The sequence below is a fragment of the Chrysochloris asiatica genome, unplaced genomic scaffold (genome assembly GCF_000296735.1).
Source record: "Chrysochloris asiatica unplaced genomic scaffold, ChrAsi1.0 scaffold00074, whole genome shotgun sequence".
NCBI classification, from domain to species: domain Eukaryota; kingdom Metazoa; phylum Chordata; class Mammalia; order Afrosoricida; family Chrysochloridae; genus Chrysochloris; species Chrysochloris asiatica.
This window is the reverse complement of record NW_006408592.1, coordinates 12,473,014-12,492,134: the sequence shown is the minus strand read 5'-3', so window position 1 is coordinate 12,492,134 and position 19,121 is coordinate 12,473,014. Positions and strand designations below refer to the sequence as shown.

Here is a 19,121-nt window from a genome sequence, read left to right as displayed (position 1 = left end):
TATATCAGACTGCCCTCTATTAGTCATGGGACTTGGGGCAAATCATCTGACTCACTGAGTCTCAGTTTCCTCAACTATAAAATGGAAATGACTACTCTTCCCTGATAGGATTTGAGGGTTAAATGAGATAAATGGTCTGAGGCTTCCCTAAGCCTCTGTAAACAATAGTTTACTTCCCCTTCTGACCAGGACCCTGATTTGTTTTCCTTTACCTTTGGTTTGGTGTTGCTGGTGAGTTCCTGGCCTGGGACCTGGGGGCTCACAGGGCAGTTTAGGAAGTTTCTTTTGCTCCCTGGTTGCCCTACTGGCACTGTGTGCTGGCCTCTTCCTCTGATGGTGCCAGAGATGCCTTCCCACCAGCCTTACCTTCCTCGCAGCTCTCGCCCTTGTAGCCAGGGTTGCAGATGCAGGTGCCCATGATGCAGGTGCCGTGGTTGCTGCAGGCCACATCGATACACTGGTTTGTGGGCACATCGCACTCAGCGCCCTTCCAGCCACTGTGGCACAGGCATCGGCCTTTCATGTACTGGCCATTCCCACTACAGAGCACGGGGCAGGAAGCTGGGGAGACAGGATGGGAAACAGCATGAATCCAGGCCTGTCCTACCCCAACCACTTGTGTCCCCTTGTGTCTTCCCTGGCTTGACCAACAGCCTCATATCCAGTTTAAATACCTTTGGAATCGTAAGTGAAAGTCTCCTCTGCAGGACCCAGGAGAGATGGTGCTCACTGATGTCTTTTTTCCCTATTGCCTTCATGGTGCTGATGTAGTATGGTGGTTTCTGCGAACCTTACATAGGAAGTTATTCTAACTGGAAAAGACAGTGGCTGGGCTGCCTGCTTGTCTCAAATTCTTTCTCCACTCCTCTTCTGCTAATAACACTCTACTTCCCTACATCGGCAGAACCACTTACTGTCTTCTTTAGCCCAGAAAATCTCAGCTTGTCTTGCCTTTCAGGTCTCTATTCAAGCCCCATACATCACTGGCCCCATGCAAGAATAGCTGAGCCCAATGTGGCTCTCTAAAGTATTATCTTTCCATTCTGCCTCTTAGTGGAAAGGGTTTTGTGATCATCTGTACAAAGTACACTATATAAAAATAAATTATACCGTATTGTGCTGTAAGTACCTACCAGTCCTATCGAGATACAATCAGGCTGCTTTATTCATGATCTGTAAGTGTGTATGGGATGAGACAGTAATTCTTGTTGGAAGGAATGACTCAGCTCTTCTCTCTGCACCACCATTTCATGGCCCCCACATGGCTGCTCTCCTTTTAAAAGCACTCAGCAGGTAATCGCTCTGCTTCCTCAGCACTGCTGGCTTGACTACCTCAATCAGAATCTATTTCACATAAGGAAGAGCAAGCAGCAGCCCCAAGGCAGTACCCCAGCATAGTATCTGCAGAGTGCTGTTCCCTATACCTACAATCTCTGCCTTTCACTAATGAACTCTTACCTAAACATCAGGGCTCGGCTGAAATGTCACCTCATTTACAAAGTCTCTTCTGATCTTTATCCCTTTCTCAACTGGTACAGCCCCTTCTCTTCTATCCTGATAGAATCTCCCTGTACTTGGCTTTGCTATGGTGTATTTCACATACTGTTTTGTCCTTTTTGCAGTCCAGGCTGGAGGCTCCATGTCTCTTTCATTGTAACTCCAGTGCCTGGAATAGGTCCCACTAGCTCAGAATGGGCATGAACTAAAATAAATGCCTGCTGAGTAAGTGAAGGCATGGAAGAGCCAAAAGAAGGGGTCACTTTAACTCTGCAAGGGAGTGCCAAGTCCTCAGAATTTCCCTTGGCATGTTCTTTGCTAATTCTTCAAGACAGAAATAAAAGCCCAAAGCAGAGTCCTTTGAGCCCATGTAACAGGCGACACTGGGGTCCTGTGTGGAGAGCAGTCCAAGGCCCTCCATGGCACTGTGGGCTGAGATTTCAGCCTGCAGGTAGTAAAGAAAACAACTCTCCAGGTAACTCCTAAATACAGAAGCCACAATGTGTGAAGGCAAAGTTCAGCCTTTGGAGCCAAGGCTAAGTTCAATGTTAAGTTCACAGTGGCTGCCCCTGTACAAACTCTCCCTTCCTGGTCTCCCTCATCATTCACATGTGCGTAAGAATGGCTGGAAGAGGCCAGAGATCAGCCTGCAGAGCATCCTTGGAGGGCTTCTGATGACAGCCCTTGGGCATTATTCTGGGCAAGTGGGAAGGTGGCCTGGGGCTCTGCACTTGCTGGGAGAGGAGTGGAACCTGAGACTGTCTTAGGGGTGTTGTGAGGGGAAATGGCAGGCCCACAGGGGTTCTCACCTCTGCCACAATCAGGGCCCAGGAAACCCAGAAAGCAGTGGCAGGTCCCAGAGATGCAGTCTCCATTGCCATAGCAGTTGCTGGGGCAGTTATCCACAGATTCTGGGAGAAAAGGAAGAGAAGGAGAGTTGAATTCAGAAAGTACTTAATCCAAATAAAAGACCCTTGAATGGAGCCTCAGGTTAACCAAGATCAACGTATTTGAGTTATTCTGGCCTGATCTCTGAAAGAAATCAATAGAATTAATAATTACGTTTTTTTTTTTTTTTTACTTTTACTGAGGTATATCTCAGTGTCATTAAGAGATATGTTCTGGAAAACATCTGCCTTAGCCATATTTTTATAAATCAAATTTGTACCTACAAATACATTAGAAATCTTCTGCTAAAAAAACCCCAAAACAAAAAGAATAAAATATAAGTAGAAAACAGTTTAACCTGTTTTTTATTTTATTTTTTAAAAAGTTTTTATTGTAAGGTTGATATGGGAGAACATCAGCTTTAGACTCATCCTATCGTATTTCGTTTCATTGCAATGATTACAATCCACTCCATGCATCATCAAATAACCAAAGGATACACCCCACAGGCCCGTCCCTGGCCACCAGCACACAACCCCTGTCCCTCCCTGAGTCCAGTGTCCCCAGCCACTCTATCTGTCCAAAGCAGTAGATTTATCTATTTCTCTCTTCAATTCTAGTAAGGTTTGCTTCATATATCTTGGTGCTCTTTCACTGGGAGCGTAGATATTTATTATGGTTATGTGGTCTTGCTCAATTGACCCTTTGATCATGAGATAGTGTCCTTCTTTATTCCTTATGCTGGTTTTTGCCTTAAAGTTTACTTTATCAGAGATTAGAATTGCCACTCCTGCTTGTTTAGTGTGGCAGGTAGCTTGGTAGATTTTTTTCCATTCTAACTTTTAGTCTGTTTTTGTCTTTGTGTGTAAGGTGTGTCTCTTGTAGGCAGCGTATTGAAGGGTCCTGTTTTCTCATCCATTCTGCCACTCTCTGTCTCTTCACTGGTGCACTCAATCCATTGACATTCAATGTAATTATCGATAGGTTTGAATTAATTGCACCATTATATTAATTTTTTGGTAGTGTTGTTTGTTCCTTTGTTCTGCATGCCTTCTTGTGCTGAGTTTGTGCTTTTGTGCTATTTCTTGCCAGTTTCTTCTTAGTTTTCATGTTTGCTTGTTCTGCTTGGAAGTTCATTTTCATGGTAAGTTGTGAAGTATTAACTTTCTTTGGGGTTTCCTTTTAGTCTAATAATGTTTCTCTCCTTTTAAGAGAATCTATTGTATCCTGTAATCTACCTGACATCCTCACCACCGGGATCTCTGTTCCTACATTTACCCCTTCTTTAACATTGATATTATTTTGATCTTCGGTTGACCTCCCACCTCCTTTGAATTCATTTTTGTAGTTTTGTTCTGTTCTGGACTCTGTTGGCTAAGTTCCAGGTGGTGTTGCCACGCCTGTCAATCTTTGGTTGCTGTCTGTTCTTGTTTCAGTTCAAAGAACTCCCTTTAGGATGTTTTGAAGTGCTGGATTGGTTTTGATAAAATCTCTTAGATTCTGCTCATCCTGGAATGTTTTGATTGCACCATTGTATTTGAATGACAGTTTTTCTGGATAGATGATTCTTAGTTGGCAGTTTTTTTTTCTTTTAGGGTTTGGTACATGTCTCCCCATTGCCTTCTTACCTGCATGGTTTCAGATTAAGTCAGAGCTTAATCTGATTGGTTTGCCTTTGTAAGTGACACTTCTCTTTTCCCTGGCCACTTTTAGGATTCTCTCCTTTGATTTTAGAGAACTTGATTATTATATGTCTTGGTAGCTTTCTTTTGGGGTCTATCCTTCCTGGGGTACATTCAGCTTTTTGAATGTTAATCTTCTCATCTTTCAAGATGTTAGGGAAATTTTCTTCCAGAAGCTCTTCAGCTATCTCCTCTGTGGACTTCTCTGATTCTTCCTGTTCCAGAATGCCAATAATTCTTAAGTTGTACCTCTTCATGTTATCCAACATGATTCTTAAGACTCTCTCCAGATTTTTTTTATCCTTTTTTCTGCTTGCTTTTCTCTCTTAGCAGTATTGAGAAATTTGTCTTCCAGCTTGCTAGTCTAGCTTCCATCTCTTCTATTCTGCTCCTTTCCCCTTGCAGTGTATTGTCCATTTATGATATTTTATTATTAATCATCTGGACCAGGTTTTGAATTGTTTCCAATGCTGTATCGATCTTGTCTGATTGCTCTTGTAGTACTTTCCTAACTTCTTCCTTGTTTTCCTCCACCCCTTTTTGAAGCATTTGAATTTGTTTCCATATCATTCTTCTGAATTCCTTCTCAGGCAAATCCAAAACCTTCTCTTCCTCTTCTGGAAAGCCTTTGTCTGTCTCCAGCTTATTTGTCTCAGTTATTCTTTTCTGTTTTTGAACATGCTTTGAGATCTTTTTTTGTGTGTTTTGTTTGTCATTTCTAGTAGTTATGTGGGTTTTTTAATGCTTAAATGGATGTTTGTAGTTGTGTTATTAAGCTTCTTGGGTGTCTCCTGGTGAATACGATCATGTGATAGGCTTCCCTTTTTACATGTAATGCTTAGCAGCTGTTATTAGCTCTTGTCTCAATGGTGGAATATTATGGGGTATGCTTGTAGCTTGGCTATATGGCAATGATTACTGCCTCTTCTTGGGTAACGTAGGGAGTAAAAGCTTCCACCGCCAGGAAAAATGTGTGATCAAAAGGCCCAAAATCATAAGCAATATAAAAGAGACAAAAACCATTACTCTGAAACAAAAATAAAACTGTGGCTGACTGTCCAGTTGCCTTGCTACACAGGCAGTGTGTTTGCACGATAGAAATCTCCAGTAGTGGGTGGGGGTTCCGCTTGCTCAGGCCCCTCCTCTAGTCACCACCACAGAGGTGCGCAGATAGATACTGAGAAGTTAATGGGAGAAAAACTGTCTATTATTTTTGTCTCTGAAGGTCAGTTAGGTATCTGTGTGTGCACAGTGTAATTCTCGAGATAGTTGCGTCCTTTTATGTTGGGGTTTTACAGATTGTTCATATGGTTTGTCTGTCAGGCCTGACGGGCCTGCTTTTTTCTTGCTAGATAGGCTGGAGTAAAGGTCTTGCACAAGTTAACTTTAGGGCCGTGACCCTGAGGCTGACGTCATAAGCAGCCTCCAAGCTCTTTCTCTCTGTGCCGTGGCAAAACTATGGGGTCAATGCTGTATTTTTTGGGGGGGGTGTGCACCCTCCTTCCAGAAGGCATTCAGGCTGGGCAAAGACGGCATGACGGGGAAGAGCAGAAAAAATGTTTAGAATCCCCTGCACCTCCTTTTGCAAATGTCACTGCACCACTTTTAGTGCTGGTTCCCTGTGCTAGTCTGGCTGTAGCCCTGTCCTCTGAATTCTGCCTGGCTGGGGTGGCCACAACAGCAGTCTTGTCTGGAGCAATTCCTAACTCGCAGTATTTTCCTTTATATCATGATTTTTCCACTTGCGTGTGTGGACCTAGAGCAAGGGCAGTGAGTTAGTTATTCAAGGTCTCAAAGGAAATCAGTAGAAGAGGTGTAAGTAGAGGAAAATACCAGGTAGAGCAGAGATAAGGCGTCAATTAATGTCTTAGTTCATAATTATAAGACATAAAGCCATGACTAGGACCTCTGTTAATGGACACATTACCATATACGACATGTTGCCTATATGAAAATTATAGTTTAACTTGGAGATTGAGATAATGGATGAATTGTCATGAGCACCGGCATGGGGTATGGAAGCACGGAGACCTGCATCCAGGCCCACTCTACCAGCACCACACTCTTCCCATTACATTGTATGACCTAAAGCAACTTACTTCCCTATGTTAAGCCTCATCTTCCTCATACGTGAAATGAAGGTGATGGAATAGATGATTTCAAGGACTGATTACTGTTCTAACATTCTATAAGTCTATAATTAATTGAGATCAATGGTGCAGAAATGGCATTTGCAGGCAAGGGCAAAGTGCCTTAAATGCAGCAAAGCACTTATAGCCAACGCAGTGGTAGCTTTTGTTATTGTTGTTAAGTTCTGTCGAGTCTGTTCCGACTCATAGTGAATCTGTATAGGGTTTCTGAGGAGTGAATTGGTGAGTTTGAACTGCCAACCTTGTGGTCCAGTGCTTTATCCCACAGCACCAAAACTGGCAGAAGGACAGCTTCTCAGAGCAGGTGGACTTGTAAAATGGCTTGGATATGGACAGGTAGGGACCAAGGGGAAGGCATTTGTTGCATAGTGTACTTTCCAGAAAGGTCTTTTCCCAATGTCTGCCAATATCAACTTGCTAACAACTTAGGATGCTTGGAAAAAGGATTCAAAGTTCCTCTTTCTTAACTGAATAAGAAATTCCACTGATTCAGTAAAACACAAACATTGTTATACATCAACACAAGCTTAGGAAAAACAAGTGGCCTCATTTCTGGGCATGAGTAGAACCAACTTATAGGGAAGGCCCCAAGTACCTCTGCTCTCCACTGGCCCTGCCTGACAGAACCCATGCTTCTAATCCTTAAAACCAGCAGTGACTTCCTAAACACATTATGAAAAACATATGAAAGTTTCATTCTGAATAGCTCCCCCACTTAATTTTTTTTTTTTTAAGTAATGATTACAATCTCCGTGCATCATATTTCAACAGTATTTGCTACTATTTCCTCTGTTTTTGTTTTTGGATGTACACAAAAACACTCAGGAATATATAATCATTGAAACAACCCAAAGGTACATTCTGCAAGCCTGCCTTCTGGCTGCCAGCACACAGCCTTTCTCTTTCCATGAGTCTAGAGTCCTCAACTGCTCTATCTCTCCATGTCCTCATCTCTGCCTTCATTCTGAATAGTTTTAAAAGTATAAGAATTTTTGACTGATGTTTAAAACAAAATTATTTTCATGTAAATCTAATTTGACAACGAAAGGGTTAGCTTCACCTGCAGTGCTACAGGAGGAGAACAGGGCAGACAGACCTAAGACCTAGGTTTCAGGGTTGGTTCTGCTACTAAAAATGGCTGTGGCATCTTGACCATCATCACTTGACCTTTCTGTATCTGTTTCCTCATCCCTGCACTTGTTCTTCCCAGTCTTCCCTGCTTGTCAAATCCTAATCCTTCTTCCAAATCGATTTTCAAATGTCACTTGCAACAAGAAGCCTCCCTGAGTTCTTAAACAGTCTAATTACTCCCAGGACTCTTTGCACTCCTATTAAAACACCATACAGTCTACTTCATTGGTTGACTGTGAACTCCCTGAAGGCAGAAACAGATTTTATTCTTCTATCTTGCCCTGGTATCAAGTCCACAGAAGGTAAATTGTGACCCACCCCCCAATATATTGTAAGTTGTGTAGCGTTGTGTGTTACTGCATTGGACTGCAAAGTCAGTTTGAACCTCAAGGTTGGCGGTTCAAGCTCACCAACTGCTTCTCAGAAACCCTATACAGGGTCGTTATGGGTTGGAATCCACTCCATGGCACTTACCAACAACCAACACTTTAGTGGTTACAATCCCATTTGAGAATGGGCTCTTTGTTATGTTAATGACACAGGATAAGTTAGATTGTATTTTGAATCAACCTCTTTGGAGATAAAAAGAAACCAAACACAAAATAGAAGCAGAGATGGGGTAAGATACTGTCAAAACACCTGGAAATCTGTAAGAAACCAGAAATTGAAGAGGCAAGAACCTTCCTCCAGAACCAAGAGAGAATGAGAAAAGCCTGCCCCTGAATTCAGACTTTCCACCTCCTCAGCTGTGAGGCAGGATAATACACTGGACTGGAAAGTCAGTCTGAACTGCAAGATCAGCAATTCAAACCCACCAGTCACTCTCTGGAAACCCTAGACAGGGTTGCTGTAAGTTGAAACTGATGTCACTTAACAACAACGAACTGTGAGAACATAATTTGTTGTTTGTTAAAGTCATCTACTTGTGGTATTTCATTTATAGCAGAACAGATTCTGGTACCTGAAGAGTGGGGTGGGTGCTCTAACAATACCTAAAATGAGAAAGGGGTTTTTTAACTGAGTAATGGGTAAAGGTTAAACAAGTTTTAAGGTCCATAATAGGAGTTCTGGTGTAGCACTGCAGGATAAGCACTGGACCACAAGGTTGATTTGAACTGCAAGGTCGGCAGTTAAAACTCACCAACCACTCCTCAGAAACCCTACACAGGGCCACCATGGGTCAGAAGCTACTCAATGGCACTTAAGAACAACAACAGCCTAGATGGCTTTAAAGAGATTGTTGGTACAATTATGGACATCAAAGATAAGTCTAGTGAGCGCTCCGAAGGAAGTGAAGAGAACCTTACAGAAAGCTCCTATCATCTTAGAGAACACATATGGCACCAGCAACAGAATATTACTAAAAATGTGAACAGTAAATGTGCTTCTGAAGAGGCTTTAAAAGAAAATTATGAACATGTGAGTGGACATGGATGAATGGAAATGCTTTTTATACAGTGACAAAAACTTGTCTGAATTATGTTCAAATGTAAGATGCAAAGTAGAACTTGTAAGTGGCTAACTCGGATATATGTTGTTATTGTTAAGTGTCACCAAGTCAGTTCCAACTCATAGCAACCCTGTATTGGGTTTCCAAGGAATAGTTAATGGGTTTGAATTGCCGACCTTGTGGTTCACAATTCAGTGCTGATCCTACAGTAACACACCAAGAGTTTCTAAGCAAACATTTAAAAAGCCATGTGGTTTATCCTTGCCACTTAAATAAAATGCGAGAAGAAAGAATTAAAAATAAAAATTGAATTTAAAAGAAATGGAAAATTCTGTTTTACAAACTGATACATGTGCTCATCAAGGACATGGCTACACGATCTTTTGTTGAAGAGATCAAGCCTGTGACTAATGGATCCAATCAACTACCATAATAGAAAATTCATCAGCTTAGAAAGAAAAAGATTGACAACAAATGAAAAGAGAGAACGCTGTCTGCTTCTGCGATTCTACAGGCAGGAAACAGGCCAGAACAGTTGCAACTGTTGTCTTCCAAGAAAAAAAAAAAAAAAAAAGGCCATACCTGAAGCAGTTCAAAGATCAACATAACAGTTAGAAGGATTATAGTAAGCACAGTTGCCTAAATCTCAAATGGTGGGGTGATAGCCTCTGGGGTTTCAAAGAGTAGAGCCAGGACCTCCTAGGTTTGAAAGAGTATTACCTTTACCAATTTGGTTTTAGAGTTTGGGACTGTCATGCACAAAGGGTAGAAGAATGGCCTGTTAGGGCTGAGAGTAGGGTCTCCACACAGAAGAACTAGAATCAAATCACCCAATGGAATACTGTTGCAATCTCTGACTGGAAGGTTGAGTTGAAGCCTAGGGCATGGTCCTTGACCAGATGGTTCCAAAGAACAGAGGATTATTTTCAAACTTTGGGAGCTAAAGTAAATAATTCTACTGGGTTTTGGATTTGTTTGATGTCCATTATTCCTTCTTTTCCTCCAATTTCTCTCATTATATAATGGAAATATCTACTCTAAGCCAGTTCTGCCATAGTACATTGGAAACAAATAACTTGTAATCTATATTTCACAGCTTCATAGAACAAGAATTTTACCCCAGGGTAGAATACACCTTGCCTTGCTGTATTTGCTTTAGAAGACAAGATTTTAGACTTGGAGATAACTGAAAACTTTTAGAATGATGTGATGGGATGAATGTGTTTTGTATGTGGTTGTTGTTATTGTTAAGTGCCGTCAAGTTGGTTCCGACTCATAGCAACCCTATACAGGGCTTCCAAGGAGCAGCTGATGAGTTTAAACTGCCAACCTGTGGTTCAAACCAACCTTGCAGTGCAGTGCTTATCCTCCAGCACCACACCAAAACTCCTTGTATGTGGTAAGGATATAACATTTTGAGGGGGTGGTGGACAAAGGGTGGAATGTAACGAATTGAATTGTGCTACCCAAAATGTGTTGCCAATCATTACCTATGCTTATAATCCCATTTAGGAATGGATTGTCTTTGTTATGCTAATGAGACAGGATTAATATAGGGTGAATCTTGAGATATAAAAGAGACTAAACAATGAGTAGAGCAGAGACTGGGAGGAAAGATGTAAGACCAATGAAGACTGCTCAGGATCAGAAGTTCAGAAGAAACAAGGGCCTTCCTCAAGAGCTAGTCAAGAGAGAAAGCCTTTTCTTATGGTCAAGCACTCTGAATTTGAACTTCTAGCATCAACTCTGAGAAAATCAACTTCAATTTGATAAAGTCCTCTACTTGTGGTATTTCTATTACAGCTACACTAGATAAATTAGTAAGACATGTTTCAGTAAATCTTTATTGCTATCACTGAAAGAAATGAATCAAATTATTTCAGAGATCCCTCTCAGATCTAAAATTTCATAGTTTAGATCCTTTCCAATTCAATGGTATTAAAAAATAAGTCCCCTAATAAAAATTACTATTCTTGTCAGTTGTATTATTAATAAGGTCAAGTGCAGATAATGTTTTATACTTTTCTAGATTCAGATTTATGAAATCTGTAAGATACAAATCTGTTATTTGCCAAAAAGTCTTCATAGTGAGGAAGGCTTTTTGACAGGTAACAGGTTTGTTATTTGATAGGACTGAAAACAGAGTTGACTGCTAAATCTAATACAATAGAAGACTATTTCCTATCAAATTTGCCCCAGACTGTTGGTGTTAAAGAAGGCAGAAGTTTTAGGAGACATAGAATACTTTAAAGGTGGCAATAAGAAAATACAAAAGAGATACTCGTTCAAGACTTTAATTTGAAGAATATTTTCTTTTGATGAAATGTTTATGCATGTATTTTCTCTTTCACTTGGAAATTTTAACAAGTTGGTGTTAACTTGTTGTTAGGTGTCATGAAGTTGGTACTGAATCATAATGACTCTACAGAACAGAACAAAGCCAACCTCACAATCATTGTTACACTTGAGCCAACTGCTGATGCCACCATGCCAATCCACCTTTTTGGGAGTCTTCTTCTTTTTCTCTGACTCTCTACTTTACCAAACTTGATATCTTTATTCAGGGACTGGTCCTTTCTAATAAAATTTGTGAAGTATGATAGATGAAGTCTGTCCATCCTGGCTTCTAAGGAGCATTCTGGCTGTACTTCCTCCAACACAGATTTGTTTGTTCTTTCGGTAGTCCATGGTACTATTAATATTCTCCTCCAACACCATAACTCAAATGTATCAATTCTTCTGTGGTCTTTCTTATTTGCTGTCCACCTTTCACATGCATATGAGGTTACTGAAAATACCTTGGGTTGGATCAGTTGCACCTTAGTTCTTAAACAGACATCTTTGCTCTTCAACACTTTAAAGAGGTTTTGTACAGCAAATTTGCCTAATGCAATGCATTGGTTGACTTCTTGATGGCTGCTTCCATAAGCGTTGATGGTTAATCTGAGCAAAATGAAGTCTTTGACAATTTCATTTTTTCCTCCATTTATATGGATGTCGTTTATTCATCCAGTTGAAAGGATTTTTGTTTTCTTTATATTGAGGTGCAACCCATACTGAAGGCTGTGGTCTTTGATCTTCATCAGTTAGTGTTTTAAGTCCTCTTCACTTTCAGCAAACAAGGTTGTATCATTTGCATATTGCAGGTTGTTAATGAGTCTTCCTCCAATCTTTATACCATGGTTTTCTTCATATAATCCAGTTTCTCAGATTATTTGCTCAGCATACAGACTGAATAAGTATAGTGAAAGAAGACAACCTTGGTGAATATCTTTCCTATTTGAAACCATTCGGTGTTCCCTTGTTCTGTTCCAACAACTGTCCCTTGGTTTATGTACAGGTTCCTCATGAGCACAATTAAGTGTTCTGCAATACTCATTCTTTGCAATGTTGTCTATAGTTTGTCATGATCCACACAATTGAAAGCCTTTGTGTAGTCAAGAAAGCACAGTTAAACATCTTTCTGGTATTCTCTTTCAGCCAAGATCTGTCTGATGCCAACAATGATATCCCTCGTTCCATGTCCTCTTTTGAATCTGGCGGGAATCTCTGGAAGTTCTCTGTCAATGTGTGGTTGCAGCTGTTTTTATATTATCTTTAGCAAGACTTTACGTGCATGTCAATACTGTGGTGGCCTGCGTGTTGCTGTGATTCTGGAAGCTATGCCATGGATATTTTAAATACTAGCAGGTTCACCCACAGTGTAGAAGTTTTAGCTGAGCTTCAAACAACGACAGAAGGAAAAAGGAGAGATGGACTGCTTCTAAATATTTAGTCACTGTAAACCTTATGAATAGCAGTCGGTGCCACTTGGGATCCCACAAATTATGAGAATTCCTCAACCAGATATCTGTAAGCAAAACTCTAGTATAGAATTGATACTTGTTGGCTTAGGAGACATGTGGATTTTATTGCTTAAATACATTGCACATACTCAATTACTATTTGATGACTCTCTTCCCTTACAGGAATGAGTCCTACAGGTTGGAAGGCACTCAATTATGACTGGGGGGAGTGCTGTCTCCTCAAAGTAGAATCAATCTTAATGATCTAGAAGAAGTAAAGCTTCTGGGACCTCCATTTCTAGATGTGGTATGACTCAAAATGAGAAGAAACCACTGCAAGCATCCGTTAGTAACCGGAGCATGTAATATACAAAGTATGCATGTAGGAAAATCGGAAGTTGTCAAAAATGTATCAAAACACTTGAAGATTGATAAATACCCTAGAAAAACAACAGCAAAAAAGAAAATAACAGAGGAGAAAAAAGAAGAAAACTAGGTCACAGTTAAAAACAGAATACAATAACAAAAAAAAAAAGAAAAGAGGGAAAGAAAAACAAAACAAAACACAAAGAGAAAAATAAGAGAGAAAAGAAAAAGAAAGAAAAAGCAGTAAAACAATTAGGACAGTAATGAGCTGAAATGGACTAGTATTACACATTTTTCAATCTGGAAAGCATGATCTCTTATTCTAGGAGTGACAAATTGAAGACTAGCATTTCATTCATTGTCAAAAAGTACATTTCAAGATCTACCTTGAAGTATGCTGTCAGTGATAGAATAATATCCATATGCCTGCAAAGACCAGTTAATATGACTATGATTCAAGTTTAAGCACCAATCCATAATGCCAAAGATGAAGAAACTGAAGATATTTACCAACTTCAGCAGTATGAAACTGATCCACCATGCAATCAAAATGCATGGATAATTACTGGTGATTGCAATGTGAAAGGTGGAAACAAGGAAGAAGGATCAGTACTTGGAAAATGTAGCCTAGAAACAGAAGCAATATGGGAGACAGCATAATAGAGTTTTACAAGACCAATGAGTTATTCATTGAAAATACTCTTTTTCAGTAACACAAACGGTCTCAGAAACCATGGACATGTTATTAAGAGGATCAGTCCTTGAAGTGGGACGTCATCCTTGGTAAAGTAGAGGGTCAGCGAATAAAAGAAGAACCTCAACAAGATGGACCGAAGCAATGGGTAAAACAATGGGATTAAGCCCAGCAATGATTGTGAAGATGGCATTGTACTGGCACTATTTTGTTCTATTGTACATAGGGTTGCAACGAGTCACAACAAACTCAATGGCACCTAGCAATAACAATCCCTAGCACTTTGCTCAGGTTCAAACTGCAGCAGCCTTGGTGTACCTTCAAGTCTATGCAGATTGAGATAAAAAATTTAGCTCTCTATGAGTAACTGATTTTCATAATTGGGTGTATGTTTTATTAGAAAACTGGGGTTTTCCCCCAGTAGTGAATGTGATTTTCTGGAACTTGTTTTTCCTTTCATAAATACTGGAGTGCAGAATCTAAATGTTTCCTTAGCTCATTCCCTGGATGTGTGCTGTAGCTGGGCATGTTCTCTGGATGTCGAACAAAATATTGTTCAAAATACCAAGTGGCATCTGCAGAAGTGAGAAAAGACAACAGTCCTCCCAGAGGAGACCTGGGGAACGGGAAACCAGGCCTTGGGGAATCCCACTGCAGTGCCCCATTTTGTCTGCTTACTATTCTTTTCTAGAAACAAATCGTTAAGATCCCCTGTCAAGGTGAAAGATGGTTATAGTTGATAAATACTACCTCCTGAGAGTAGTTTTGCTGCCCGGGAAAGCCTGCCTTCATTTCCCACCTTCTGCTTTTCTCGTTTGTAAATCTGAAGCCTCATTTTATAAGAAACAGGGAAAGGCCACTGAGAAAAGAAAAACCTGCCTAGAGGAAGACTATCAGGGCAACTCAACTACCTACTGAACTCATACCTTACAGGGACAATTATATTGGAATACGAAACGTGACTGTTCTCCTCAGTCAGCTTACCACAACAAGAGTATACTCAGCTGTGTGGATGAAGTCAGAACCCTCCTCTCCTCATTCTCTCCTCTCTGCTTACTCATTCCACACTCCCAGGACCGACTCCACATCTCATTGCCCTGTGATATGCCCCAGCTAACAGGGTTTTCTGTATTTATCGCTGACAACTCCTTCCTCTTTTCCTGTTGTGGCTCCTTTAATTGCAAAACTGAATTCTAGAAAGACTTTTGTTGTTGTTGTTGTTGTTAACTGCCATTGAGTTGACTCCGACCCATAGCGACGCTGTATAGGGTTTCTGAGGAGCAGCTGGTGAGCTTGAACCGCCAACCTGGCAGTTCAAACAGCTTTGCAGTCTGGTGCACTAACTCAGCGCCACACCAGAAAGCCTTTAGTAGTGTTTTGCAGAACCAAGGTACACTTATTTCCCCAACAGAGATCTGTTCTCTACTGTCATCTCCTAGCTGCACTGTAAGAGGAAGGATACTAATGTAATGAACAAGAAGGTGGGAACTTGGGCACCAGGTTGTATGACTGGATGACCTTGATCACAGGTCATGTCATTTATACTTTAGGCTACTTTCATTCCATCTCCTTTATTCCTGAGGTGGAAGAGTTAGATTTATTCTGGCAACCAAAAGAAAAGATGGAAACTAACATAGCTAGGATTTAATTCTTTAGCAATCAAAGATTGAGGGAAGAGTCTGACAAAAGCTCTCTCATTCACTCAAATGGAAATGTAAAAGTTACAATGTTCTAGTTTAATCTTAATAATAATCAGGAGGAATATGTGTAGGTACCTTTGCCACCATTTTACAGTCTCATGTAGCATCTAAGAGTTGAATTAAGTAACTTTCTCAAGATCCCACAGCTGACAAGGATGAATCTGGTAGGCGCATCAAGTTCTAGCTGAAGTCAAAGCTTGTAGTATAGTGGTTGGTCCAATACTTGGGATCTGGAGCCAGGCTACTTCTTACTAGCTATATGCCCCTGGGAAAATCATCTCTAAACATCAGTTTCCTCATCTCTGAAATGGAGTTAATAATAGCACTGACCTCAGAGGGTTGCTTTGAAGAGTAAACAGTGTAATATTGTGCACTTTACTGCTAGATAAAGAGGTTTACTCAGGACCTGGGAGGGATGATAGTTAGGTTTTAAGGAAGGGTCACATATGCGTTCCATTGGTGAACTAAACAACATGCTCTAATAAATCCAAAATAAGGAAATGGGGGTTATTGGGGTAAATATATAACACACACATACAAACACACAGAAACTCCCTACAGTAAAAATGAGAAAGTAAACAAGCAATGTTCTTGAATGTGATGAAGGTAAGGTGTTTGGGTACATTTTCTCCTGGGGGATAGCACTGTCAAAACAAATTAAAACTGTTGTCTCCCAAATGCCCAAATGCAGGCAGACTCATGCCAACTTCCGAAAGAACTTTACTCCCTGTATACTTTAGATTGGCACTGGGCAGGTGCCAGTTGCTGGAAAGCTGTTCCATGGCCTGTGAGGTGTCAGTCCCTGCAGGCATCCAGCTTTCTTTGCAGATGATGGATTCAAAGGTTTTGTCTGTAACAGTCTAGGTCAATGCAATGACAAAAATTTGACAAAGCCCCTGACAGCCTGGGCTTAATGCCAGTTCTACATGGCTTTTGAACTGGGAGATCTGTTTTCAATCATATCTACAAGTCCCAACCACAATTAAAAGCAGCTCAAAGAAAATATCTAGGATTAAGATTGTCTCTCTGATTATATTCAGTCGTGTTTCTTTGCCAATGGTCTCCTTTGGGAGTGAAACCAAATTTCATCAGGAAGACTGTGAGCTCACTGAAGGCAACCATCATACCTGTTTCTCCAAAGAATCTGGTGAGTGCTAAACACACATCAAGTAGTCAGTAATGTTTGTTTTACTGAAAAACGAAACAGGATGTTATTGTTGTTAAGTGCTAGCAAGTCAAGTCCGACTCATAGCGACCCTGTGTAGGATTTCCAAGGAGCAGCTCGTGACTTTGAACCACCAACCTTCTTAGTAGTCAATGCTTATCCTATAGCACCACATAGGACTTAGAAGGGAGACAGGAATAAAGAAAGTCAAGGAGTTAGGGAAGCCAGAACAATCAGATTCAAGAGAACAGTTATGGAAAACAATAAAGCTAATGTTCCCTTTTTCTTTATCTGTAGATGTACAACGCCTAGAATGAAGGGAGTGATGGGAAATTCCATTGTACTCACAGCTCACATCGGTGAGCAACACTTAGATAAAGTGAAGCAGGTTAGTTCACTGAAGAGCAACCAGAAACGAGAGAACTTAAAACTGCATTCCACTAAAATGCTTGAACGGCCTGGGAATTTAGCTTACCTCTGTTTCAGAATACAGAAGACTTACTATGTGGAATATGATTAGATTGTTTAGTGGCCCTAATAGGTTGACCTGGGTTCAATAAGTTAGGACTATAGCCCACTGCCATCGAGTTGATTTAAACTCATAATGACCCTATAGAACTCAGCAGTTTGGCACCATACTGTTTTCGAGTCTGTAAGTCTTTCTCTTGTGTAGAAACAAGTGGGTTCAAACTGATGACCTCTAAGTTAGCAGCAAAATGCTTAACCAATTGTGTCATCAGACTTCCTTAGGGACTATGCTGTTGTTAAGTATCATCGTTTTTGGCTTATAGCGACCCTGCATAGGGTGTCCAAGGAGCAGCTGTGGATTTGAAGAACCAACCTGTGAGTTAGTGGTTCATTGCTTATCCTACAGTGTCATGTTGTTGTTGTTGTTAAGTGCCATCGAGTCGGTTCCGACCCATAGCAACCCTGTACAGGGTTTCCGAAGGTGTAAATCTTTACGGGAGTAGAAAGCCACATCTTTCTCCCACAGAGTGGCTGGTAGTTTTGAACCGCTGACCTTAAGGTTCGCAGCCTGTTTCGTAACCACTACGCTACCAGAGCTCTTTGGACTTCTTCCTTCAGCACCGTATGTTCTTGGTCAAATGCTATCTCTTGAAATGGCTAAACATTGACCATTTCTTTTTGATGCAGAGACTCTGTGTATATTATAACGTCTATCTTTTTCGATGCTTTCTGCATCATTCAATATTTTGCCTACAGAATTCTTCAATATTTCAAATCGAGGCTTGAATTTTTCCTTCAGTTTCTTTCAACTTGAGAAATGCTAAGTGTGTGCTTCCATTTGGTTTTCTACAGGTCTTTGTATATTTCATTATAATATTCTATCTTCTTGAACTGTCCTGTGAAATTTCTGCTTCAATTGCTTTACTTCATCATTTTTTCCCCATCTGCTTTAGCTACTCTTCAAGAGCAAGTTTAGAGTATCTTCTGATATCCACTTTGGTTTCATCTTTCTTTCCTATCTTTTTAATGACTTTTGAGACTTTTTTCCCACATGGTCTTCTTGATGTCATCCTACATCTCTTCTGGTCTTTGGTCATTAGTATCTAAAGGAAGTTCTTGAGACGGTCTCTAAATTTAGGTGAGATACGCTCAAGGTCATATTTTGGCTCTCATGGACTTGTTTTAATTTTCTTCAGCTTCAGCCTGAACTTGCATATGGACAACTTATTGTTCCACAGTTGGTCACTGGCTTTGTTTTGGCTGATGTTATTAAGCTTTTCCATTGTCTCTTCCCACAAATTTTGCCAATTTGACTCCTGTGCATTCCACCTGGTGCAGTCCATGTATAAGTCATTTTTTATGTTGTTAAATGAAAGTATTTGTAATTAATAAGTCATTAGTTTTGCAAAATTCTTTTATATGATCTTCAGCATAATTTCTATAACTTAGACCATATTTTCCAACTAGTGATCCTTCCTCTTTTTTAACAACCTTCGGATTTCAACCACCAGTAATTATCAATATATTTTTATTATATTTGATCAATTTCAGGATGAAATCATTGTTAGAATTCTTCAATTTCATCATCACTGCCTTTGGTGGTTGGTGCGTAAATATGAATAACAGTGGTGTTTACTGGTTTTCTTTGTCAGATAGAGCTTGAAATTTTCTTTTGGAAGATGAATGCTACACCATTCCTTTTGTCATTCCTGCCATAGTAAAACATATGATTGTATGAATAAAAATGGCCAATAGCAGTCCATTTCAGCTCACTAATGCCTAGGATATTGATCTTTATGTGTTCCATTTCATTTGTGACAACTCCCAACTTTTCTAGATTCATATTTTGTACATTCTATGTTCTGATTATTAATGGATGTTTTCAGCTGTTTCTCCTCATTTTGAATTGTGCCCCATCAGCAAATAAAGGTCCCAAAAACTTGACTCCACTTGTGTTCATCATGGTCAACTCAACTCTACCTTTGAAGAAGCAGCTTTTCCCCAGTTGTAGTTTGAGTGTCTTCCAACCTGAGGGGCCTCATTTTACAGCACTATACCTGACAATATTCTGGCGCTATTTATGTTTTCCTCTTCTGACACTGTATCTCACAATGTTCCACTGCTATTCATGAGGTTTTCAGTGGC

General features: G+C 40.3%; 1 protein-coding gene across 1 annotated transcript in view; it reads right to left on the bottom strand.

Moving 5' to 3' along the window:
• The window catches only part of TENM4 (teneurin transmembrane protein 4), a 543,700-nt gene that overhangs the window by 186,546 nt on the left and 338,033 nt on the right, over positions 1–19,121 (bottom strand). The window contains exons 9-10 of the mRNA XM_006864983.1: positions 2,307–2,408; positions 367–561 (exon numbers count right to left, since the gene is read on the bottom strand). Of these exons, the coding sequence (XP_006865045.1) occupies positions 367–561; positions 2,307–2,408 (297 nt within the window). The remainder of the gene's footprint in view (positions 1–366; positions 562–2,306; positions 2,409–19,121) is intronic.